Source organism: Anabas testudineus, chromosome 10 (assembly GCF_900324465.2).
Source record: "Anabas testudineus chromosome 10, fAnaTes1.2, whole genome shotgun sequence".
Classification (NCBI taxonomy): Eukaryota; Metazoa; Chordata; class Actinopteri; order Anabantiformes; family Anabantidae; genus Anabas; species Anabas testudineus.
In genome coordinates this window covers 20,285,394-20,312,445 of record NC_046619.1, presented here as the reverse complement: position 1 = coordinate 20,312,445, position 27,052 = coordinate 20,285,394, and the positions used below count along the sequence as shown (strand labels likewise).

The 27,052-nt window shown below is 40.0% G+C and overlaps 2 protein-coding genes across 2 annotated transcripts; one reads left to right on the top strand and one right to left on the bottom strand.

Moving 5' to 3' along the window:
• Nucleotides 1–13,400: 13,400 nt before the first annotated feature.
• Nucleotides 13,401–19,227, top strand: pcgf1 (polycomb group ring finger 1). The gene is made up of 9 exons (XM_026357156.1): nucleotides 13,401–13,495; nucleotides 15,061–15,166; nucleotides 15,285–15,437; nucleotides 15,650–15,721; nucleotides 15,905–16,010; nucleotides 16,185–16,227; nucleotides 18,461–18,547; nucleotides 18,775–18,855; nucleotides 19,067–19,227. Exons 1-9 carry the CDS (start codon nucleotides 13,409–13,411, stop codon nucleotides 19,115–19,117), a joined length of 786 nt encoding a protein of 261 aa, XP_026212941.1. The 5' UTR covers nucleotides 13,401–13,408; the 3' UTR covers nucleotides 19,118–19,227.
• Nucleotides 19,228–22,949: 3,722 nt separating this feature from the next.
• Nucleotides 22,950–25,483, bottom strand: lbx2 (ladybird homeobox 2). Its single transcript, XM_026358046.1, has 2 exons — nucleotides 24,761–25,483; nucleotides 22,950–24,067 (listed from the first exon to the last, which is right to left on the bottom strand). The coding sequence occupies exons 1-2, from the start codon at nucleotides 25,083–25,085 to the stop codon at nucleotides 23,604–23,606; spliced, it is 789 nt and encodes a 262-aa protein (XP_026213831.1). The 5' UTR covers nucleotides 25,086–25,483; the 3' UTR covers nucleotides 22,950–23,603.
• Between the last annotated feature and the right edge of the window lie 1,569 nt (nucleotides 25,484–27,052).

The following is a 27,052-nucleotide window of genomic DNA, read 5'->3' as shown; positions in this document are numbered from 1 at the left end:
CAATTGGACGTGTTCATGCCATGCTCAAATATGATCATTTATTCTCATCAAAGTTGCTAGAAAAATATATTAAAGTATCCTGCATATAGATCAGGAAAATTAGGCCCCAAGCATGATTCATGCAAATAGGTAAATGTAAGTATTTTGAGATGCACAACCTGAAAAATCCTAAAGCAATGGAAGCACAAGTTGTAGTGTGAGTGTTGATGTGAATCTGTCCGGGTTAACTTCTCCTCAGTGCAACTACCAGTTTGACAAAGTTCTAGCTAAACATGTGCATATAGGCATATTTATAATAATTCATTATCCTTCAAACAGGAAAGCTATTTCAAATGCTTAACTGCAATTGTTTTTTTTTTCTTTGCAATAAGTCACCTGCAGCAGTTAACATTCCTGCATGATGCCATGTTCTTCTACTGCTCTGGTCATTGAAACGTTCAGTAACACATTGCCACCTTGTGGACTGAACTTGATCACCTATACAGGTATATAAAAGCACATACTGATTATGTTCAACAGGGACCGAACATTGCTATTTTCATACACGTGTACCTGTGTGAACTGTGTTTAGGTTTACTGATACTGTTCCTCTTGCATGTTGCTCTGCATTTCTTTGTTTTACCCCTTTTCCTGTTAATACTCTACTATCGACAAAGAAAAAAGATTAACATCATTTAAGAACAGAAAAACAACCAGAAAACCACAAAATTACTGCACAAATGCAGGCACAAAACTTACACAGGCTGAAGTATAAAGTCCATTATCCAAGGGCTGGTCAGTGAGGGAGCAAAGGTCCATAAAAACAAGGCTGGCAGAAATAATGAGAGGGCTAGGGCAAAGTCCAGGGTCTAACAAGGGCAGGGTCTAACAAGGGCAGGGGAACAAGGCTGGGAACAAGCCTGGGAACAAGGCAAGAGAATGGCTGGAGAACAGTTATAACAACTGAACAATCTGGCAAAGTGGTGTAGAGTGAAAGGAGCTTATAAAGGAGCAGGGGAGACCAGATGAAACAGAATGGGTGATTAGTGGCACAAGAGAGCAGGTGAAATCAAGGAGGGGTGATTAGGGAAAGCTGGAACTGGGAGGACAGGGCTAGGACAGAAAGGAATTGTCAAAATAAAGGCCAGAGACAGGAAGTGAGGGGCAGGATCGTGCCAGAAGATTAATAGGATGATGAATTTAATGATTTTAGAAATGAGTGGTTTGCCATTTGTTGTATGTGTTTTTTGTAACGAAACAAACATTTTTATCAACTTCTATTGTCATTTGTACCAAATTTCATTTTTTCTTCCCCTATATTGTATGAACTCACACTGCCATATACTTTACATTAGCTTTTGTTTGAGGCTCTCTGCAATACTTATCAGCCATCCAAGGGAGATTATCTGGACGTTGAGCCATGGCCACTGGACTTCTTGTTAAATCACAGCTCCTCCAGTCTGCAGACATGGTTTCAGATTCCACAACTTTATTCTCCATGGTGGTTCCTTCTCTGATTGAATAGGCCTGCCAATTTGTTGGGAACCTTTTTATCAGTGTTGTTGTTTTGTTCATGTTAAGAAGTTAAATTTTAGTAGGTACATCACTGCCTTTTTTTTGTTTATAGCAGTTCTAAAGGAATAATTTTTGACCCCAAAATGTATCTTCAAATGTGGTAACACCAGTAAAATCAGGATAATTATCAAACAGTGGAGAGTCAGAGTCAACTAGATGTGAAACTGAATAAAAGTCATAAATAATCTTAGAGAAGGTGTTTCTTTTCTCTAGCTCCTCTGGTTTGAAACAACAGGTGATATAACTGTTGATTTAAAACCCTTGACTGGTGCTGCACCAATTAGTTTGGTGTACATTTACGTGTGTCTGGGGCTCATGGACACTCGTAGATCATACTGACTCAAGTGGGAGCTGTTTGGCCTGGAGCAACATAAATGAATTATAATAGTTTCCAGCTCTTACTTGGAGGGCCCCCATGTTTGAGAGATGAATCAAGTTCCTACATCGCCAAACTGTCCATCTTAACAAATCGCCTTGTGCTCAGCCCTAAAATTATATATTTCAGCAAAGAAGAGGTTGGTGAGAAGACGCACTGACATTCATGAATTCTGTTTGGCATAAAAACAACAGTGTGATTGGGATCATTTTAAAACAACAAAACACAGACATGTTCACATTAACTCAAACCAACAAACGTCAAACTCATGGAACCATGAATGTATTAAGTAAATATTGAATAAGTTTCATTGGAGTCATTCACCTGCTGGTGGCACTAAAGATGAAGTCTATGGTTAATCAACATCTGTAGGACTCATCCTCTGGGCACAATAAATGTCTGTACCAAATGTCATGCCATTCCATAGCCCAAATTGTCAACCTCATGATGTTGCTGTAGAAGGAGTCAGCAGGGTTCACCCTCTGGGCACCATGAACAGCTGTAACAATTTTGATGGCAAATCACCTGTGGGTGTATTTTAATGTGGCCAACTATCAAGGACCAGTGCTGCAAATGCTATGAAACAATACACATAGCACTGTAGTTATCCAGTGTCTGACCTCGAACAGCCCAGGTGCATACTGTCTTTTAAAAGCCTGCTGGTGTGTGTGTGTGTGTGTTTATCTTTGTCTTGTGTATGAGTGTGTATGCATGATAGTAAGGAGAAAAATGAGCCTCCTAATTGGATGAAAAAAGTGTTTTAGCATGTTTTCAGAGTTGCGGTTTTCTTTGCAATGTGGGTTCACATTTCATCAAGTGCCTCATGTTGAAGGAAATAAACTAAGAAGGGAAAAAAATGCTGTAGGTGATTCAACCCTTACAATTAAAGACCCAAAATAGCAAACCACTTAATTGCACTACTTTAAAAATCTTTTCATGTCTGCAAATCAGTTCCTAATGTTGAATGTTGTTTAAATGGCAGAATGTCCTTTTGGAATCAGTCATTTGTTAAAAACTGAAACTGGCTTCTTGTGAGGGATGTGGCACTACGACCTCGACATTACCGCTAGTGCTCTGATCTTAAGACTTCCAGCACATGATGCAGAACCTAGGATTCACTAATCAAAAGGTGATGTTGAGAAGAAGCCTCAAGACATGATGAGATAAAGTGGAGGAATAGAAAAACACTGCAAGCCTCTCTGAACTAAACATCCTGCTCTTCAAAAACCAAGTGGTCTTTGTCCTGTTTTTTCCCCTCCACACTATTTGCTAATGAGAACTTGGGGTCAGTGTAATTGTTGCAGGAAACACTGCGCTGATCAGAGGTGCAATTTGAAGGAAAATGAGGTTCTATCGGATGACCTCATCTCTTTGGTCAGGCAGGCCGAGCCCTTAGGCTTTTCAGATTGATCTTCTTGGTTCTGCAGCACCACATATGTGGCATGTATGTGTGTGTGAAGAGTCAAGTGAAGTCACTATGATGGATGGGTAAGGATGAGTGTGTTTGAGGAGCTGAGATGATTAGACCACCTACAGATGAGTCAGTGCCCAGTCAAGGAGATTTACTAAATTTTCAGTGGACTGGCTACATTATCTTATCAAGGTTCCTGCAGCAGGAGTGCTGATTAAGGACCTCTGATTAAACAGGAATGTGGTTTAAGTTTAGTTAATTAAGCATGAATTAATGTACTATCATTCTTCATGTTTAAATAGTCCACCTCTTTGAAATATGACCACCTGTTACCCCAAGCTAGAAATTAGAGAGGACTGTGAGCTTGTGTGAGGCTCAACATTCACTGGTGACTTCATATGATGCGATGCTCCTGCACACACAGTCGGTGATGCTTAACAACTGGTACCTGGCCAAGTTGACCGGCTGGAGGATCAGCAGACACATTTTCAATTGAAAGAAAAGAACATAATACATGGAAAAGCGTAAACTGACATTTTAGCTATGTCATCAAATGTGTTCTTGCACAAAGTCTTGGTGACAGATGTGTAGGAATAAAAATCTGCTCTTCAGCCCAGTCTCCTATCTAACTTAATTACATACACAGTTAAATGTCATAAGAACAAAAGGTATAAATCCTGGACACTATCCACATTATTATCATTGTCGTTATACAACATTCATCAAAATAGCATTGTACAAAAAACACTATATTTCTGCATGCTGCCAGTCAGCTATAAAACCATGTTATGTCTTTTACAATGAGGTGTTCACAGAGGCTTACAATACAAAAAAACAAATAATAGGAGCCTCTGCAAGAATCTCCTGTCCACTTATTTTACATGGAGCAGCGTGCTCTACTTCTCCTTTAATCATATCATATCTTTGATCCACCCACCTATTGGAAAATTAAAGGCTCTCACTCACAAATTCTCCATCAGCTGGGAAACGTGTGCACTGGACTGGTTGTCCTCACCAAACCTCTCCATTTACCAGCTGTGGCCAAGCCTTGCAGCAGAGGAATATGACTAGACAATAGATACACACAGTCTGACTCCAGGTTAGAGGCTGGATGTGAAATTTGGTTTCTTTTGATCTCCCTATCTTCCTGTGACAAACAAAGTTTTATATCAAATAAAGGAAAGAGTTTATTTGATCATTTAAAGAGACACAGATGACACGCAACAAGGATCAGAGACAAAGTCCGAATGCAGGATGTTGTGATTATATGATTGCATTTCAGCCAACAGATGCAAATGCATTGTTTTTAAGATCTTTTTTATGGAATTCCTGCTCATAGAGACAGATAAGAGATCGAGATGATATGTGACAAAGATCTACATCCTCCAGGGCTCAAAGACACTTCAACAAGATACAACTGCTGATTGTGACTTCCGTAACACAACAATTTAATCACCAGTTCAGCTTTCCACCTGATGTACATCTCAGTTACGCTGTGAATCAAAGCACTAGGTGCTGTACAGTAAGTGTAAAACTTCTTACTTGAACATTTTCGTTGGAAAAGGACCACTGCTTATGTTTTATGCACATCTTCATGTGTTGCTTTCCACACATCCTATTACCCGTCATTCAACGTGAGCAGCGTATGATCCTTTGACCATGATCATATATTCATAGTGTTAATTTAAATTTTTTAACTTTCTCTAACCATAACCATGAATCGATTGTGTCAGTAATAACAGAATCAACAGGTTAAACTGCAAATTGTGCATCCAGCTGTGCAAGCACGACATCCATTTGATAGTCAGGGACGTGTCAGTTTCTACATCTCAATACTGAACAAACATACAAAACCCAAGAGCCGCTAAAACTCTATCCCCCTTAATCTCTCAGCCTACATCACATATCAGGAAGCAGCCAGACAACCCCCAACCCAAAGCCAAGGGCAAGCGAGAGAGCACACCTTGGACTGCAGAGAGCAAACAGGGGAGAGGGGAGATCTATACCTCACAAAGCGGGCCCAGGCACTCAGGGCTTGGTAAAAGTAAACAACAGCACTAGCAGGCCCATAATTGATGGCACCGTTCCTTTTTATACAGTAAATAGATGTCAAACAGTGGTGGAACACAGCGACCAGATTACAAAAGATTTGCAACACCCCAGGATTACAGAAGAATGCCTTTCTTTGATCTTGCACCACTTAGTCTTTGATTCCCTGCAATTACTCGAAGCAGTTGCTTTTCTTCAGTGGGGCCTGAAAAATGATATGCAGCTTTTAGCAGTTTCTTAATTTAGGGAATAATTAAAGTTGGGGCTCTGGTTTATGTGACTTATACTTTATAAACAGTGTGACACATCACAATGTGTATGTGTACATGTATGTGTGAATACATATGGGTGGGTGTTTCATGCGTGTTGTGTAATTATTTGTTATGTGTCCTTTGTTTCTATGACAATTTGTGCCCTATATGCAGCATCTGTCAGACTCTCTGTTGCTCTTCCTTGAGTTTCCTGAGAGATTTTCTTTCATCCTTATTGGAGTCACAGACTAACTTCAATACAGGACGGAGGCTGTCATTGTATAGCAGTTTTACATTTGACTCTTATGCTGAATTAGACATGCATCATATACTTAAAAGTCATCAGTCTGAAGTCCCATCTGAAAGTGTTTCAACATGTAGTTATTTCCAATGTGAAATGTCAGTTTGACAACTGGCAGAGCCGTTGTCACTTCACTCACAAGTACCTTTGAATCATCATATGTGTGTTTACACAACACATTCATAGCACATCTCATGCTCCCTATGTCAGTGAAAGTGAACATCGCACGTCATGTAGATGACTTGTGTAGATAGAGTACTTCCTGCAAAAGCAAGAGGTGGTGGCTGGACAGGTTGGTGATCGCAGCAGTGGCATGCTACGGAAGAAGATAGCAAAGGCAGATGAAAGACTGCCTGCATGTGAGGCTGGAAGAATAGAGGATGAGACGGTGGGAGGTGGGAGGTGGGAGGTGGGGGGTCTCCAAAACAATTCTATTACTGACACAGTAAGTGCAGGCAATAAGGGTTGTCTCTTCTGGGTCCTCATCAAAGTTCTATACAGGAGGCCTAAAGGGAAATAATGCACCAGAAAGCTTGAACCAAATCACTCTTGGGCATCAAAGGATTGTCACTATCTCACATAAATACACAAACATACACCTCACGGCATTCTCTGAGGCATCCCGGAGCAGCTTTGATCTGCATTTATCTGGAAGTTACAAGCTGGTATTACTGGGCCACCATGTTTTAAACAGTCGACCGGGTTACAGTTGGTTGAATAAGATGGGTACCGATATTTGTGTAGACAGCATAACACTATGAAGATCTTGTGCAGAGCAAGTCAATAGAAAGGTAGTGGCAACGTAAAACATGCATGTTTCTCTGCAGTTACACCACCAATATGCTAGATGCTAGTAGACTTTTTATGGAGCTTCTTCTTTTTGGAGTTTATAAAAATTAGTGCAATGCAGAAAAGAGAGAAGACATCAGGGACTCAGTTTATACTGTGTCACCTTAATGTGTACATTCCTGTGGAGGTGCATGTCATGCTGCATATTGAGGTACCTGCACAATATCTATAGTGTAGATTGATACTGAAGCTTTTATCTGCCTTTATCTGGATATGTCATGGTAGCATACTTTGTTTAACAGCATATAACCACAATATGACTGATTTGAATCCATCTGGGGATGTTGTTTGTTTTGTTTTGTTTATTTGTTTGTTTGCTTTTGCATTTCATGAGCAAATTTCTTTCTCTTATTTCCTTTGTCTTATCTGCTTTCAAAGCAAAAATGCCTAAAATCACTTTATATTTATTTCCAATTGTCATAGACTGATCCTTGACATATTCAGAATTCCACCAAATACTGTATATGTCAGTAGATTAGAAAAAGTCCCTAAAATAGCAATAGCAACTAGACTTTTTAAGGAAAGTAAAATGTCACTAATGTGTAAACTGAGGAAGCAAGCTAAATACATTATATAAATTTATGTTATTTCTGTGTTCACCCTTTGTTGTTGCATGGACATTTTTCTACCACCAGCAGATTTCTGACATATTCATTCAAGCATCCTCATTTATGTGACCTTAGAGCATGAGACACAGCAAAAAACAGGGACCCACTCCCCAATAAGTTCCTCTGTAGCAGTGCTAGTGGACAAACCTTCGAGACACCTTTATATAACACAATGATAAAAAAGAAATGCCTGCAAATGAAAAAATCACAATCAGTATAGAAGAAAATTAAATGTGAGTCCTCGTTTCATACAAACCCAGTATTGACAATAATCAATATATCGGTCTATTCCTGCCATAGACAGCCTATAACGGTAGCACTCAGCTAGCCTGCATCCTTCTTTGGGATTTAAGCGATGCTTCCTCTCTGCTGAGTTTGTTTTGCCTTTACCCTTATTCTGTTAAATGCCCATGAAGATAAGATGGCTGCGTGATAAGTGTGCACCTCCCTGCACAGAGCAGATACAGTAGACAACAAGAAGAGCAAGTGTACCTCATTTCTTGGTAGTTCTTAAATTTCAAAGAGAGATCACTGTGGGCACGATGAGTTAGGAGTATTGTATGAATGGACTCGTACAACATTTAAGTCACATCACGTGAGAGATGAACAATCACGAAAATCTTCTTTACAAAAGCTGCTGTAATTGACCCTGATCCATAAATAATGTAATTTTCCTTTTGTTATGAGTAGGTGGATTATGAGTTCATACAACAAATCACCTTATCTTAGCATGACTGTGTGTGTGTGTTTGTGTGCGTGCGAGAGAAAGAGACGAAGAGAAAGAGGGAACTAGTGTAGGGAGGGTGAGGGACTTACCCTCTTCCAGGATATACTATAGTACAAGAGCAGAGTTCTGTGCCTTGATTAGACGCACTTGAGGCAATAAGTGCTTGAATAGTAGCTCTTAAGATTGCAGATTGTACTTTTTCATTTGTTCTGGTAGAATATTACCAGTGAACTCTCAGGGTTCACGTGATAATTCCATAGACCACCTGGGTGCATAACCTCTGTGTGATTTTACAGTGACAGTAATATAATTTACTGTATAATTAAATGTTCATGTTAAATGCCCCTTGTGGAGTTCTTAAATAATCCTGAAATAACAAAGACACTTCACGTGGCGGACTGCATTTCATCTGTGTATATTGTGCACTGCGAGCAGGTCTGAGCATACAGGAACACCGCACAAAGCTGCACGCACACGAGAGAGAAAAATTCAATACATGACAGACAAAGCTCTATTGTGTCACATTAATAACGTTTAATATGGAGCTTTCTTTTTCTCTGACACTGACAAACCAACTCGTTCTTATTGGCAAACTGGTCGTATCTCACCACCTTCCAATTGTGTCATTCGTTGTTTGGCCTGTAGCTTCTCTAAAATCAGGAATGCAGTTTGCAAGATCTCCTGACTCTGGAAGACAGGACATTGGACAACTAAGATCTTTATATGCACATCCTCAGAAAGATGAGCTATACTCAGTGGCCTTTGGTAAAGCCTGCAGGGTGTTGGTGTGATGACGTGAAGATTTTTTGTGCTGCTTTGTTTTCCAATGCTACGTGATGGTACCTCTTTCAACTCCTTACTTTGTTTCTGATTGTTTTCTGTGGAAACAGTATTTGGCTTCTGGTGTGTGTTGTGTGTTCCTTCACACATGTTTGGATGATAAATGTTATCCTGCATTATTGTTATGATACCTTATTAACATATAGCCTGTGACAACATACATGCTAACTTTGTGTCATTGTCCATGTCAAATATTGTTATGCAATATTGTGACTCTGTCCGCACAGCTCAGCACCATTCTCTCACTCAGTCTTCTGCACATATTTTCTGCTGGATTTGAAGCAATGCACATTGTGATATTTGGAGTTTGGGTTTTGTGCCAGGAGGGAGGCCTAAAGGCTTGCCCTACATCATTCATAATGCCCTTGCACATCAAGCAGCACAAGCTGTACTGCTCTGAAGTCATTCCATGAGAGCTCTCGTCATTAGCTTGCCACTTGGTGGCCAATTGCTGGAGCAAAGGGGACAAAAGCTGCAGTCCACCCCTGCATGCTCTGATTGCTCTGAGAAAGAGAGTAGATGGGGCCCTCCTTTTTGGCATGCTAGAATGCAGATTCTAGTGACACAGTGGTTGTTTGGTTTTGGCTCAGGATGTCCAGGAGAAAGGTAAATGGGGTCTCTATCAGCTCTGTGAGTTAGCAGTTGATTCATAACCCTGCAGTTTGGAGGAGTTTCCTTATGCATGATTTCATTAGGTGGAGTAATAGTTAACATCCAACCTAAGGACAGACGCACAAAAGATGTTTGTAATCCATTATTTATATCTGTCAGTTTTACTCAATGAAAAATAATCCCTAAATTCTTCATAATAGCACTGTCTTTGTAGTCCTTGCAGGTGTTTGATCCATCAGATAAACTAATTCCCAATTAAAGTGAAGGACAGGAGAAATAACTGGCAGATTTGCAGACACTCCAAGAAAATATGAGTTATAAAATCCATGATTTTGACATGGAGTAATGATAATACATGAAAGGTTTGGATCTGTCTTGATCCTCTCCCTTTTTGCCGGCTCTTTTGCATCTTCACTTGCTCTTTCTTTCTCTGCCGACCGGCGGATTTTACCATGCTGTGATCCTTCTGCGCCTCTAGGCCCTCAGGATATTGCACGGAGTCAAAGCCCTGTCAGTCAGATAAGCAGTGACCTCGCAGACCCAGCAGATAAGACATTACATGGCAAAAGGAAATGGCAGACTGCAGGGGACACAAGGGCCGACTATAAAGGTTCGGTGAAGCGAGACTGATCACAACACAGCTCTTCAAACTCAAAAAGGCTGCCAAGAATGGAAATATATTGCTTGTGCCTTTTCTAACTCCCAATTTATATTGACTGAATCTCATTTGGACCTCTCTAGCAAACGCTTGTCTTTTCATCTGAAGACGAAAAGTCCCAATGTGCAAAGGGTTACAAGTTTTCTTTGACAAAAACCATGAATGGAAAAGGGAACATGTTCAAGAATGAATGAATAGTAAAACTGCATCATTTACAAGTCTTATTTATTATTGATAGACACCCACAAACAAAGCATTCATGCCAAATTTACCAGTCTTAATAAACGGCTTGTATATGTCTGCTGCTACAGAGTTAGTGAAGTGGCAGGAATAAGACAAACTTGCCAGTCATTCTGTTACACAGGGAAATTACAAAAGGATGAATGAGGGGCAAGTCTTTGTTTGGAACAGCAGCTTTTGGGTGGTCCATTGGTTGTAAGCCCTCTGGGAGGGATCAAGAAGACCTCCACATATCGTACCAATATACCGACCTGTTGAAACAGGGTAGATGCTAATTCAGTTGCAACTCAGCCACAACCAAGAATGCCTTTCTCCCCCATACATGAAAATATTTTTTTCCACAAAGCTGTTACTTTTCATTCATCCCATAATTAAATAATTATAAGTATCTTTTGGAAACATAAACTGGTTTGAGCCAAGGTCTGAGTAATAACCTTATGCAAAAGCCTAAATAAATACCAAAAAAGCAGCACAACACAATACAAACAGTTAATTTAAATAATCTCGTCCCAAACACATAAGCCACATGATTATCTATCTGAGCCCACACATTCTTCTATTTCAGCACCCTGCTTCATATTGACACATATTTAAACATATTTAGGTCTGGGAGCTGCCATGGACAACCACAGTCCCCTAATGTGAGCCATTGAGCTGAGGTTCAGTGATTTTCTCAAGAGCCCCTCGATGGTTGTTGTTCAGGGAGGGGAGAGAAAACTCATTCAACCCCCCAAACAGTCTGGGGATTCAAGCACTTCAGTCACAAGCTCTTGTGAACAAGGGTTACCATTGCATTGGCTTTACAGATTAGACATGTAAATCCAGTTTAACTCAGTTTAGACGTTTCTTTTTTTTTAACATTAAATGTTCCAATTTAACTGATACCGATTTTGCTTAACAGACATTATGTTAAATTGCTTCGTCACATAGTTTAAAAAATGGCAAATGTAGCATATGGAACTTTTTCATTTTTAAAACCTAATACTTCCCGCCACTAATGACTAAATTACTGTTTTATTAAATTTTAATAGTATATTGTTGGTGGATATTAATACCATCAAGGTTTTTGACATAACTGACCAGATCTGGGATTACATACCACCTGCACTCATTGATGCCTGAGTACTGTAGGTCTCAGTATTTCATAGGGTTCAGGTTACAGGACCCACCACATTCTTGATGATGCTGATGATTGTAGTTTAAGAGTGATTTTTTTCCCCTACACTTCACCCTTTATCCCGGAACACCTTAAGTAGTGTGACGCTTACCCCATTGTTCACTTGGACCAGTGCCACATTCATTTGTGCACAAATCAAATGTTGCTTTGCATGTTTAATCAAACAAACATGAACATAACAGTTTGTATGTACTTTACAAAGACAACTTAAAGGCCTGGTCAAAAAACTGGTTCCGTTAATATTCTCTAATGACATTTCTTTTCAACAACTATATGAAAAAACATGACATGTGTATATGATTCACATGTCTTTATGTGATGTTAAATAAACTTTAGCCGATACCAAAGGCTGCAAGAACAAAGAAGGACTGAAGTGTGTGCCTGCAGTGCCCTCTATTGTCCAGAACTGAGACTAACAGGTGAATGAACACTGATTAAAAAAAATAATATAACCATACTAAATATAAAGATAATGAGCAACTTACTGTGTAACATTTTAGAAACAATTAAATAAATAATAATTTATTTCAACTGACAAACACAACAGACCAACTGCATATGTCTTTGTTGTTTTGCCTCTATTGACTCCTATTATAAACATTACATCCTCACACACGCATAAACCAAACAATCCTCATGCACCAGATCTGATTATTTCAGTAATTGAGTCGTTAACAGGTCATATTTGAAGCTACAAAGCAATCAGAGGGAACAACTCAACTCGCAAATGTAAATATCTGACAATTTCCCAGTTTTCTGGGTCGTCTACTGTCTGGCAGCTGTTTAACAACTCAGGGATCCTGTCCTTCCCCAAGGGGATCAGTAAAGTATGTCATCAATGGGATGAATTATGTTTGACTATTGGTTACACAACAAAGGAATCTGCATATCTCAACTTTATGCTTCAAAGATGGAAAGGACTGTTTGTTCAATAGTTAAAGAAAATAATTGTCACTAAAATCGATAATGAAAGTAAATGGTAGTTGCACACTTTGACCATTAGAGTTACTTCTATAATATCATTAAACTATCAAATTGTTTTGCCTGTGATTCTCTTTGTTTTAGTCAGTCTGGGCCTAAAAGGTGTTTAGCATTTGATTTTTAAAGAAGATAGTGCTAAAACACAAGGCTACAAGACAGAGGATCATGAGTATGATCAGTGGTGCAAATGTCTAATAAATTTGCGTATAATCAAATGATGTAGGCTTAGAAAACCCCAACATGTAGGCCATAGAAAGCCCAGGGCTCCTGGTGCCCACAGGTCTCCCGGATATAAGAATGAATTAGAGTTGCTCCAATAAAAAAGTAGCCTACCCATTTTGAAGAGATGCTCAGTATTTCAGTTTATAGCTTGTAGTGGGCCTGAGTGGGCCTCTTGTGAACAGGTTAGAAATTAATCTGAATAAAGTTATATGTAAAAAAGAATAAATACCCTTAAGAAGTACTTGGACTTTTACTTGTTAGCAGCATCACAGTGTTTATGTTGTGTTCAACAATTCTGCAAAATATAACTTTAGTAAAAGTACAAAAACTTAAATTTAATACTCCTTATATTAGAGTTAGTTGCTGTTCGTTAACTTTATTAGAAAATAAAGTTAAGAAAACGTATACACGTTAAAAACTATTTTATTTAATATTTATGTTTTATATTTATTATTTCTTTTATTATTATTTCTTTTTCTCTATTACGCGCCTTCTCCAGCGTGCTGAAAATGCCACATCCGGTTTACCCGGAAGTAAGCATAATTCCCAAAGATGGCGGAGCAAGGTCCGATGGCCATAGCGATGCGGCTACGAAATCAGCTACAGTCCGTGTACAAACTGGACCCACTGAGAAACGAGGTGAGTGGCCGCGTTGTTCGTGCTCGTCCGGACCAGGGTAGATGTGTACGAGGAGGAAACCTGCAGCGGAGGCGAGTTTAAAGCGCGCATTAACGGGAGATCGTTGTCGTCTCCGCGGCGCTGATGGAGAGCGATGCTGAGGGGAGACGGTTTTGAGCATGCGTGGACCGCGGGCTTGCACCCGTGTTGTTGTGTTCCAGCGAGTTTTAACCCCGTCAAGTAACTGTTATTTCTCCTGTTTTGGACGGAAATCCTCGTTTATTCATCAACGCAACCAAAGGTTTACTTGGTAAAGCTGTGTAAGTGTGAACATGGACGGTAACGGACCGGACGGTGCGGCTCTTTCTCGGCTTGTTGTTTTACGCTAATGAAGTAACTTAACATCGGTTTGTTTCCAACCAGCTAAGTGTTGTTAATTAGAAATAACTAAACTTACACACGTTGTTTATCACTGTTCAGCTGTTTTCTTCACTGTCGATTCATTAATTGTTGCTGTGTAACGTTGATTTCCTCCGACCACATCAGTCCAGGAACATATTTAACCTCCGACTCGTCTATTAGTCCAACACTCCTGTAAGTTCACATATTACAGAGTTTAAACTGTTTGTCTAGGATGAAACCAGGAGGTCAAAGGTCACGGGCGTCTGCAGAGGTGCACTCCTGGAGCTGGTGGGGAAACCACGTGGTGTGTGGCTAAACGTAACCAGGACTAAAACCCAGATGATCTGGTCTAGATGTGCACACTTTAAAACGGGTTGTGTGATCAAGTCTGAGTGTTTTTACGCAGAACAACAGCAGGTGTCTGTTAAGACTGGGACAGCAGGCCACGTTGTGTGTGTGATGGTCATGATGTTATTAGACAAACTCCACATGATTAACAACAGTATTAACGTGTTAATTGTATGATTGCACAAATATTTAGCTAAGACTGAAAATGATCCCAGGTTTGCTGCTGTACACGCGGTCGGTTGCATCTTAAATTCAGTGGCTCCTGCTCTGTTTTCTTTCTTTTTTTGATGAAGTGGTGCTGATTCTGAGCTCTGTTATGTCATAAGGTTGTGTAGGACCGCTTTGACCTTGACAACACCTGTAAACTGACTGAATGTTATTAGGATTGTGCCTATTAAAGTGGTTACTGAGGCTCTAATCTGTATTAAAGCCAGCGAGTGGAGAGATGTGTGAAGATCTCAGTGGTATTTTGCTAAATCCTCTAATGCTGTCATTATCGTTCTGTCTTAATTTAACATTCTGAAGTTCAAACTGAGGCTGGATTTACACTTCTGCGTCAAATCAGTGACACGTTACTCTATGCTGTAGCCTGACGCGGACCTACCCGGCAATCTAACTACAGACTGGCAAAAACCGTGGTTGATCCACTCGTTTGCACAGACAAATCCTCGGATGTCTTATCTCGCTGTAGTAATGTTATTAAAAGTAACTGCTGTGGAACATTTGTTAACTCCAACTCCCAACATGATTAGCTCAGCACTGTAGTGTTAATGCTCACAATGGGATAGGTCACCTGCATAGTGTAGAAATATAACTATTTTCCTTTGTCTAAACAGGAGGAGGTCAAGTTGAAGATCAAGGACCTTAATGAACACATTGTCTGCTACCTTTGTGCAGGCTACTTCATAGACGCCACAACAATTACAGAGTGTTTGCACACTTGTGAGTTCAAATGGAGCTAGACGAAATGATAAATTCTATTTACTGTTTCATACCAGTAATGTTCTGCAGGATGTAATCACTAGGCTAATAATGAAACGTCTTTCTTTCTGCACCACAGTCTGCAAAAGTTGTATTGTGAAATACCTGCAAACAAGCAAGTATTGTCCAATGTGCAACATCAAAATCCACGAAACTCAGCCCTTACTCAACCTCAAACTGGATCGAGTGATGCAAGACATTGTCTACAAACTGGTGCCTGGACTTCAAGAAAGTATGTAAAAACTTTGTAACCTAAAGTAAAAGTACTACAGTGTACCACTAACAGAAAAAAAAAATAAGACAACCATGTCTTTTGTAATACTTTGTTTGTCTCTGGTATATGTTTGATGACCCAGTGAAGTCCAACAAGGTGGTTCCTTGTGCTGTTTGAGATTTAGCTGAAGTTGTGTAAATTATCTTATATCTATTTTCTCCTGGAAACAGGTGAAGACAAAAGAATAAAGGAATTTTATCAGTCACGTGGGTTAGAGAGAGTCATTCAGCCGGCTGGGGACGGTAAGTCTTCATTTCACTCTGTCTCCAACTTCAAGGTTTAGGAGGATGTTGGGATTAGTGATGTGTTTTTTGTCCTCTTCCTTTAATCCTTTTTGGCACCATTTGTTGTATATTTTTGACACTTGCAGTAAAAACATTGTGATTAATGTGCTCTTTCATTTGGAATCTTTATTTTCTCACTAGATGCTATTCCAGATGCCACAGGTTTACCATACACAAGCTTTGACCATTCAAAAGCCCACTTCTACAGATATGATGAGCAGGTTTCACTTTGTTTAGAAAGACTAAGGTACGTTTTATTTTAGTCTCTAATGAATTATCTTTACCTAGGACATCAGTGTGCATTTTTAGAAACCACAGTGCCTAAAGATGAGTCTGATAACACATAAGTATGAACGTGATCTTATGTAAGTGTAGGAGTATTAAGATAAACTCGCTCAACACTCAACTGTTGTCTTTACAGTTCATCACTCGCTGGAAAAGATAAGACAAAACTGACTCTTCAGGTAAGTCATTTAAACCAGTAAACTATTGCAGATGTGTGTGGTGTCGTATTTCAGTAAAAGTCAGTGAACTTGAGATGTGATGAGCTGGTTGGTGGGACTTGACTCACATGTTTGCACAGCTGTGCCAGTCATCCCTCCATGGGCTCATTTTTGTCGCCTTAACAAGTAATTTTCTGCCCTTAAGTGCTAAGCAAATAGATGGCAGAATGACATCTGCAGCAACAGCACAAGTCAGCACTTTCAGCTGGTTAGTCGGGGTCTAATAAGACCAGTGCATCAGTGCTCAGAAAATGAATGAGCTTTTTGAGAGATTTGTAAGAGTTTGGTAAAGTATAGTTTTGCCATACATCAAACTATTTGTAGACTTCTCTGAAATAAGATAAAACAAACTCTTGTGGTCATCACACAACAGTGTATTTATGTCCAAAACAGACCTCGAACAGTTAATAATAGCAAACACGAAGGGGTTTGTTGCTCTAAGTTATTTAAAATCTGTTGGATAAGTTGTCACTCTCTAACAAACATGACTTACTCCTTTCAGTATCTCAGCTTAGAGAATGCTGTCCTGTTCAGACAGACTCAACCTATTTAGCATATAGGAGCAATACAGCAATACTAACCTGGCATATAGTAAAATCTTATGCAAATAAAGCACAAATTATGACTCTTCACATTTACTGTTGCATGATTGTAGTATCTTGTATCTAGTATATATCTTAATTATTGCAGTGTTTCCTGAAGCTTGCATGTACAAATTTACATATGAATAATTCAAATAAGCAGCAGACAGGCTGCTCAGCAAACTGAAAAAAATGCAGAGACTGTCCCTTGGTGCTCAGTTTTACCTCCTGACAGGCCCATTTGTGCAGGGACAGATGTTTGTATCAAGTGAGACTGGACAAAATAAAGCTTGAACATAGATCACTGATCAAATGATTAATTAAAACCCACAGTACACATGGAAATCTGCTGAGCATGTTATCCTCCCAGCTTTACCAACATCGGTAGGTGCACTGCAACGACTTTGCTCAGCCAGCAGGGGGCACCACTGTTTAACAGATCCCAGCATGCTGCTGATGGTGTGTTATCAAAGCTGGGATTAAACCAGGATATAAGGTTTCATTTCATTTTAAAGTTGATTTTGCTATTGCTGATTTTACCATAATCAGCATTCAAAGCTTTTGTATATGATCCTATTTAGAAAGAGGTGTAATTAGATTTACAATTATTTTTACATTCTAGATTATGTTTAGACGGACTGAGATCTTATCCAACCCTTTTAATCTGGATAAAAATATTCAGAACTTGTACAAAGTGACACAGGATATAAACGTCACTATAGTATTCTGGTGCCTGCTCCTCTGTGTAGATAAAATGTTGTTTATTGGTGCCTCTAATGTTACATTATAATAATGGTAATGGAAACATGCAGTTTTATTGGTTCCATTTCTGCCTTCTGAAATGCACTTGGGTTTCATTCCAACCTCTGTGTGAACTTATAAAATAGACTGAGTGACGATGAGGACTCTCCTTAAGTGTAAACACACTCCTGGGTGTAATGTTGGATCAGTTTGCCAAGGCAAGCTGTGTCCTTGTTACATGCTGTTCTCTCATGAATATCGCTGGTCAGTGGTGAATGTCGGATCAGACTCTGTTTTTACCTTCTTCTTTTCTACCTCAGCTTTGACAGAAATATTGTCCTGCAGTGAGAAAGGAAATTCAGCTCTATAGCTTCAGTGTGTAAAGAGTCAGAGTGGAAAACCAGAGATTTCTGTCAGCTGTAAATCTAAATTGTGCCACACCCTGCTGCTACACTGTTTACTTATTAGTTTGCTTTTCTTACACAATATACACATGTTGAGTGACCTCGTTATTAAAGACCATGTAAGTCAGCGTTTGACAGACATTTTACAAACATTTTTAAATAATACTATAATTTAAAACAGCAAGAAAAACTACAGAGGCATTTATAAGTGTCAAAAATGCAAGTCAGCGCTCGGAGCCAAAAGTCACACCACGCCACATGATACTGATGCCACAAAAGTCAACAAAAGTAAAGTGATTAATGCTTCACGCTACAGTCGCCTGTTAAATTTTGGTGTAAACCTGTCATATAAACAGGAAAACACGACCATGACATGATCTCCCTGATGACCATGAACGTGGAGCTGATTTAGCGCCGTTCAGTGGTCGTTTTGCCGTTTTCACAGCGTGTTTCACTTTGTCTCTGCAGCAGAAGTTTGTTCGCTGTTCTGTCCGAGCGGAAGTGAGACACCTCCGGAAAGTGCTTTGTCATCGGCTAAACGTGGAAAAACACCAGGTCGGTAAAGATCGTTGTTATGGCAGTTCTGACATTACATTAAGGATTTGTCAGTATTTATACAGCGTATAAATACATGTCATCAGTACTGACATGTCTGAGTGTGTTTTTTATTTGGGGGGAAAAGGAAAGACTCCTTTATTTAACAGCAAACAGGTTTCACAAATAGAAATCACCACAGACGTCCCTCTCAGATCCCTCACATCTGTTTGTGTGGTCTCTTATAGGTCCAGATGTTGTTCAATAACGAGTCTCTGCCCGATCACATGACCATGAAACGGTTATGGCTCTCACACTGGTTTGGCAAGGTACAGTACGACACTGTTGACGTGCTGCAGCACATGTCATACATTCCTTCACACTCAGTTCATATTGAAATTCATGAGAAAGTTAACGGATGCTGCGTAAATAATCTTAATAGTTCTTTACATGACTTCAAATAATTTCAATGTTACTAATTCTATATTTAAATTTAAATGTGTCAGATACAGAAATGTTTATAATCTCTTTATTCTCTAGGCCCAACCTCTAGTCCTTCACTACACCATCAAGGACAAAAGGACCAGATAGGACATGTTTTCAGTCTGAGGACAGCTGTACATATTTTGTACAATACATATTCTATTTTAATAGTGTTTGTGTACATATACTTATTTTCCTTGTTTTGTATTTTTGAAAATAAAATTTAAACTGAAAAAATAATAATTTGCATTGATGACTCATGATATGCTCTCGTCAACATAACATTTGCACCTAAAAGCCTCGACATGGTGTTTGTGTCACCTGACAAGCTCCTAACGGCGAATACAAATACACGAGTACTTTTAGTGTTGGTGTTCATTTGTATTAATCCAGCCGTATGAACTTTACAAAGAGTTACAGTAATGTTTTTTGTTTTATTTTTAATGTAAAGCTAAATGTGATTAATGTATTTACTAAAAACAGGGTTTGTTATATTAATGAGAAGTGTAAAACATTTCACAACAGAATTAATATGTGCAGCAACACGTCGGCTATTGTTTGTGCAGTGACATTACGTTTCTTCGTGTTTTATTGTTTTACAACTGAATCTCTACAGATGTAATTAGACTTCATCACAAAGCAGCACAGAAAAACAAATTATTGATGCAAATTGGTGTGAATGAAGTGCAAATGTAAAACCCCAAACAAGTGACAGCGGAAAAATTGAAAGTAGCAGCACTGCTGGCAGTTATTACAATTTGTGTGTGTGCATACGTCTGTATCAGCTTTTATGCATCTGGATGCGTTGCCCCCACCCCCCCTTCTTGTTTTCAGTCCTGCTCAGGCTTTGTCATGTTGCATGGGGAATTAACACATTTTAAAGTCTTGCCACAGATTCTGGGCTCTGACTTGGCCAGCCAGTGTTGTTTGGAAGCCATTACTCTCCAGCTTTGGCTTTACGTTCGGGATAGTTGTCATGTTGATATAAATCTAGCAAGTTGCAGCTCTTGTGCAGGATGCAGCAGGTCCTTCTGTTGGATCGTACTGTGCGTTTTCATTCTGCTCTCATTTTGTATTCTTCACTTGTGGAGTCTGCTGCAGAGACAAATCGCCACATCATGGGTTATACAGGCGTCCAAGGATCTGTCGGTGGCCTCCTCCATTAGTTCTCCCCTCTCACATACACAGCCTGCTGGTTTACCATTTTTCTAATTTGACCAATATTAATAGTCAGCACATTTGAAGTGGTCTGGAATAAATGGGTCAGATGTGTTTGTAATGTGTTAGTTGGTTAGTTTGTTGCATACGATATAAAAATCTAGTTGGAAGGAACCATCAGGGTTTGGTTTTGCACAGATTTGCGCAGACAGCCCTCCCTGATCAGCACTAGGTGGCACACTTGCTGCTTTTCAGACATCAGGGGAAGGAGTGAAGCTTTGACTGAGTGTGTGTGTGTGTGTGTGTGTGATCTGTGTTCTGTCCAGAGTGAAGGGAAAGACTCTGATAACCTGACACTATCTTATATCTTATTGTGTCTCAACTCTTTCTAAGAAGACAGTTTAGCTGTGGTCACAGTATTTCACCAACACCATGCTAAGTTGCAGCAGTATCCTCTTTATGATGCTGTTGAGAAACAACTCATAGGTAAAAAAACAGTAAATGTAATGAATATTTAGGGTTCATGGACGCAGCAAATATCAGTGGTTGCTGTTTGTGTTGTAAAGGTCAAAGGCCACAAATGATGTTCTGCTTTCATATGAAAGAAGATTTTTTTCTTAATCAAGAAGCAGAATTATTTTCTTTTTTTCCCGGTTTAAAGGTCAATAACCTGGAATGAGGCAGCTGTGAAGAGCTGCTGGATCTTCTAATGACCGAAGGAGAGATGCTTATAAATTCTGTCTAGTTGTCTAAAAACAGTTGTGGCTTCATTTAGAAAGATGCTGTTTTCATGTGCTCCCACTAACCAGCGATAATAACATCTAGAATTTACTGTGAACCTCTGGCTGGTCTGAACCAGTCCCCTGTAGCCATGCTTGTGCATGAAGAATAAAATGAACACAGCAGCAGCACAGTGATGCCTGAGCACGTCCCTTCAGGGCTCTCTGCGCTGTGGAAACAATAATCCCCTCAAAGTGTGACCCGGAGGCCAGAATGAATCTGATGAGGGGACCACTGGCTGCTTTTGTGTTGACTTCAGCTGTGAGAAGCCTCATATAGTGAAAATAGGAGTTACAGATTTATAGTTCTTATGGAGTTCTAGTATTTCAATGTGTAAAATCTAATAACTATAATAATAATGCACCTGGTTCCCACAGTAAAGCTGGAACACGCCATGGAGTCTTTTAATTTAATTTGACAAAGTGAAAGAAAAAGACAAACCTTCAGTGTCTGTTCGAGTTTTTGAGATACAACATAAGAATCTTAGAAGAATCTTAGACCACGATCCAGCTCAGTTACAACACCTGGATGCTCTGCGCGTATTTTTGTAGAGAAATAGTTTCATTTGGATGGAGGTTAAACCAGGTTGTCCACTGACTTTTATTTAAAGCTCCATCCACTGTGTTGTCCCTGCTGCCAGTGCTCAGTGGCTCTTTAATAAAAGCCTACTTGACTTTTCAACCTCCACGATTCCAGCCGATTACTTCCATTGAAACACCAACCTGCTCCGTTTGAGCCCAAACAGAGAAAAGAATCAGTTCTAACGAGTAGTTTCCTTTTAGTCTCACATTTTCATATTTCTTTTTATAAAATCAAATCATTTGTTTCTTTCTTTTAGACGGGGGGGTCATCTGCAACAATCAGCCTGTCCAGCGCGTCCTCGACGCGCAGCCTCATGGGAAGATATTTCTATTTTTTCTTTTCTAAATATATAAATAAGAAATCAGTTTTAGTGTTTTGAAATAGAACCATGTGATTTATTTTCTTGAGCCACGACCTGAGCTCCAGTTAATTCATGTTTGACTATTTCAAAATTAAAACTCTAAGTGTGAGTGAAAACAGGACAAACTCGCTGTTCTGATGAGAGAAACTGAAATAAGAGCAGTAGGAAAATGTATGTGTTCCACTTTAATCACTTAATAACTACAATAACACCTCCCTCCCCTTCGTCACAGGCGCAACAAACTCTGGGTTCAGTTCTGCAAATGGTCAGAACAACAACAGCAGCAGCACGTCGCATTTCCACTGCCTCCCATTGAGGTTTATTCATTAGGATCCTCACACTCACCCATTTGCTATTCATGGGAGACTTTTCTCTCTCTCTTTCCAAACAAACCAGAGTTAAGAGTGGCAGATGCGTGCCATTATTGCCCACGGCTCGGTGGAAGCTGTTTTATGTGAGGCAAAGGCGGGTTAACCTAATCAATCATGTCGACTAGTTGTGTTAAAGACGATTCATAGAAGGAGGAAGAAAACATATGGCGCAGGGGTGGAGGCAAGCTTTTCTTAACACCGCAGTCAGACCGGGACCTTCTTGTGACAAGATGTATTCAAAGCCCAGAGAGAGAATTGGAATAAAGGCAAAAGCAGGCTGCTAATTGAAGTCATGGCACTTCAAGACTGAAAGCAGAGGTCAGTTATTTAAAAGGAACACTTTTACCAAGCGGAGCGGATTTCTGGGTGAATATCTGATAAATCCCCTTAATCCTGTCAGTGGAAAGGTTTTTAAAATGATCACACATGAAATAAGTGCCCCTGGTGCAAGGATTGATCTTACAGGTCACTTTAACACCGATGGATTTGTGATAATATTCCTCTAGGGAGTAGCACATGTAGTATATTTAAATTATGTAATGCACCGAACTTCACTGGACACTTTCTGCATCACCCGCCAGATTTTTATATAATATTATAATATTGTTTTTTTTTTTTTTCTGCACAATCACAAACCCAACTGCGCATAAACGTCTTGAAATATCATATAACCTTTATTTACATAGATGCTGATTAAATAGAATGTTACAATAAAATTATCGCATAGTGTGTTTGATCTATTTACAGACTGACTAATGCTGATGCCTCCAATGCACCGCGAACAGGCCTGCATGTCTGCAGAAGCACGAAAAAAGAATAATCTTACACTTAATGTGGGATGAACTGACACGTCGGCCCCCAGCTGTGCATGTAAAAAAACAACAACAACAAAAAAAAAGGGGGGGGGGGGGGGGTTTAAATATTTGGCAGATCCGATTCTTTAAACAGAAGAATGCAAATACATGTCAGAAAAAAATAATTGCACAACGTTTCCAACCCCCTCCCCGAAAATAAAGTCTTCAAATGTTTACACATTATTGAGTCTTGCTGTACCATAACAGTTTGGAGGGACGTGTCAGTCTGCAGGGAACCAGATAATCCTCCAGAACTGTGGTGAAAGCTAATCGACAAACTCGGGAGGGTTTACATGTCCGATTAATAAATTAAAATTCAAAAAAAGGAAGTGGAGAAGAGGAGGAGGAGGCCGGAGCCTCCCTGAAATGTTTATGTGTTTATATACTCTCCGTTTTTGTCAATATCCGTGCAAAAGTTTGGGGAGAAAAAGGCCCCCTGTTTATCATCTGTTTGTTGTCGCTTATGAAAATTACAGGCCCCATGACTGTCAATCGTCCACCTCGATTTCCTCGTCGTCCTCCGAGAATTCATCCGTGGTTTGGTCTCTGGACGAGGAGGGGGACTGTGGGAAGGCCCGGTGTCCTTGGGAAGTCGGGGAGACACTGGGCGATCTGGCCTCGGGGCCCCCGTTCTGGGATTCCTCAATGTTTTCCATGCTGACGAGCTTCTGCAGGGTCTGTGGGGTGATTTTCTTTAACGACTCCACGTCCGCTTTCATCTCCTCCAGGTCCCGTTTGAGTTTGGCCCTGCGGTTCTGAAACCAGGTGATGACCTGCGCGTTGGAGAGCCCTAGCTGCTGCGCAATCTGGTCGCGGTCTGCCGGAGAAAGATACTTCTGATACAAAAACCTCTTCTCCAGCTCGTAAATCTGGTGATTCGTGAAGGCTGTCCGCGACTTTCTCCTCTTTTTTGACGTCTGCCTCTGTCCAAAAGCGTTGAGATGCTCACGACCTGACAGGATGAGGTGAAAACACACAACGAGAATTAAACAGCCGCAAGAGTCACAGTGCTGAAAACTAGCACAGCAGCAGAGGGAACCACAGAACAGGCCTGTTCGGTTTCAGGGCTCGAGTTTGTCTTGTTCCTCAAAGCTAAATATTCTATTTATTTCAATTCACGTTCACACACACACACACACACACACACACTTCAGGACTTAGCAGGGCGGATTATAAAAAGCCATCAACACTGACACAAAACATGTTTGCATCGGAATTTAAAGTTGGTGGTAATTCCCCACTATATTTAAACTAAACAACAAACAATTACTAGGATTAGTAGATTAATGGTTATAATTTTTTTTTTGCAGTGAATTAGAATATAAAGTCATCACGTGTCCATTTTATTCAACATGCCAACACACAGTAGGTTATTAACTAACTTGTTGACAGCGTAAAAACTGGTACAGTAGCCAGTAAATCAAGTCGTTTGCTGGTTTCTAGATCCTGTTCTTTCACATATCACTGCGTAAATGTTGCATTTTCAGCTTCACGTCTTATATTTTCTAACATTCCGATGTATCCTTCCTAGCATGACCACACTGAGCCAAAACAAACCCAGCTAGTAATGATGTCAGCTGTGGATCTGATGATTATTGTTCTGTTGTTATTTATCTATTAATATTACAGCTCGTCAGCCTTTTACCTTCTGCTGCCTGGATAACGCTGACTTCCAGACCCTTAAACGTTTTGCTGGCCAGCTCCTCCAGCGCGCACAGCGGCGAGGAGGGAGTGGTGATCCCGTTCCTCGCTGAGTTAGAGCCCGTGACTTTTTCCAGCACCCTCGGCGGACAGATACTGGCCACTGACTTCTTTACCGACGGTTTGTTAAGGATATCCTCAATGCTGAACGGCGTTAAAGGCTTGTTGGAGTTGGCCGGTGGCGGCAGCTGGTCCAAGGGAGCCCGTCTCCTCTCCTCGCCGCTGGACTGCAACACAGAACCTGCCTTCATGTCTTTACTGGAGGTCATCGCAGTCCCGAAGAATCGCTGCTTCCCAACAAAGTTGATTATTTCATTCAAATGGCAGTTTAAGCGTCCAAAAGTGTTTCCTCTGGTGCTCGGAGTTCTCCTAGACCCCAATTTATTTTGACATTTAAAGCCGAATGCCGCAACTTAGCTCGCCTGAGAGCTTTCCTCCAAAATAACCATGCTTCGGGCGTAGTTGAAAAGGCAGCCGAACTGTATTCCCCTCAGAGAGTTGAGGCTCCTCTGCCAAGCTCCATGTAGATCTTTAGGAAGTAAGAGACTGGAGGGGGGCGAATCCCTGCAAGGGGAAAAAGCCGTCTCAAGCAGCAAGAAAAAGAAAGCGACTGCTAACGAGTTATTGTTGATTGGGCGAAGTTCAATTAGAGAAACACTACACTACTTGCTGACCCGCTGCTGCGTCTTAAAGGGCCGGACCATAATAACTAATTGGACGTGGGGAATAGGAGGAGTCTGTTGCGGCAGAGGAGTAAGATGCCCTGAAATGTTTATGCATCTGTTTCCCTCTGCTGGCCTGTTCTTTTAGAAAGGGAGAGTTGATGGTCATGAAAATACTGCCACCAGCATCTTTGCAGTACGGAAAGTTTGGTGGAACACTGAGCCAACAATGGTCTCCAGCCGTGATATTCATTTAGTCATTTTCGTGCGTAATTACGCACAGAGCGTAATGTGCGCGTTAGGCACTGTGTTGCACAATAATCTGCCTTAAAATTGCCACATAGTTAATTTACGGATCTGATTTATAATTTTAGAAAAAATATTTTCTGACAAATAAACAGTTTCTACCCAGATTTACCCCCTGTCGAACACATCATTATTATTATTTATTTGTTTTGTTTTTTTATGATGGCATATAGAAATTGTTTATGGTCTTTATTTATTTTTATTAATGACATTCGTTTCTATTATTTTCTTTAACTTGGTTAAATAACCCGTGCTTCAGTTTGGCCCTGCAGGTAAAATCCAGGATTACATTGTAAATGAACGCGGTAGAGTGAAATAAGCGGCTAATAAAGGTGACACCGTGCTGTGGCTCAGACTCCGAGGACAGAGAATGTGAATTTTACAGATGGCGATTTAGGATTTAAAGAGAAAAACAGTTCAGAGAGAGAAAACGGAGAAGATCTGGACCCCGACGAGAGCAGCAGGTACGTCTGTTGTCAGGAAATGCACCTTGTTTTATTTCAGGCTTGAAATTTGAATTCGTTTTAATGTTTTTAAGAGATTATTTATAATTTGTGATCAGAACGAAATTTAAACATTGTAATTAGTGGAAAATAAGAAATAAAGAAAGTGACTTATATGGTGCATGATATTTAAAATATCTACAACGACCTTAAATAACCACCTTAAATAACGCAGAACAAAGGCATGTGTTGTGCACAAAAGCGCATCATAATGACTTAACAAAATATTCATACATTCATTCCAAATTTTAGCAGCAGAATTATCTTCATGTCAACTGACGACACATGTCAGAGACTGAATAAAACAAGAGCTGGAGACATGTGAGTATTTCAAAAAATATAATCAGGTCATTCGGACCAATTTGGAAAACGTCTGCGCCCAGGAAGCCACTGCGGAGTCTTGTGCCAACAGCAGCATATGGTGACATTGGTTTAGGGACAGAGTAATAAAACAGCAGGACATTCTATTAGCTGCATTGGAGGTCCACCCTTTGTGGCTGCTTTGAATATATATTTCTCATAACAAGCAGGGGTTTGTGGGGATAAATTTAGTTTGGGAATTTGGACACGATCACGACTCGTTTAGTTTTAAATGCAGGTAGGCGACATTTGATGTTGGTCTGAGCAGATATTAATATCACAGTGATTCACCCTGACACTTTTAGACAGAATTCACAATACACAGATAGGTGGTTCCAGAGAGTTGTTTTTGTTTTACATATTTTTCACAGATAGAAATGAATGGTTATTTTAAAAAAATGAGGG

Bases quoted from the DNA above. Each gene is read 5' to 3' on its own strand.
- pcgf1 (XM_026357156.1), top strand. From the start codon at position 13,409: ATGGCGGAGCAAGGTCCGATGGCCATAGCGATGCGGCTACGAAATCAG. The intron at 15,167-15,284 runs GTGAGTTCAAAT...TCTGCACCACAG, and splicing joins TACAGAGTGTTTGCACACTT to TCTGCAAAAGTTGTATTGTG. The intron at 18,856-19,066 runs GTACAGTACGAC...TTTATTCTCTAG, and splicing joins TCTCACACTGGTTTGGCAAG to GCCCAACCTCTAGTCCTTCA.
- lbx2 (XM_026358046.1), bottom strand. From the start codon at position 25,085: ATGACCTCCAGTAAAGACATGAAGGCAGGTTCTGTGTTGCAGTCCAGC. The intron at 24,068-24,760 runs GTAAAAGGCTGA...TCATCCTGTCAG, and splicing joins CGTTATCCAGGCAGCAGAAG to GTCGTGAGCATCTCAACGCT.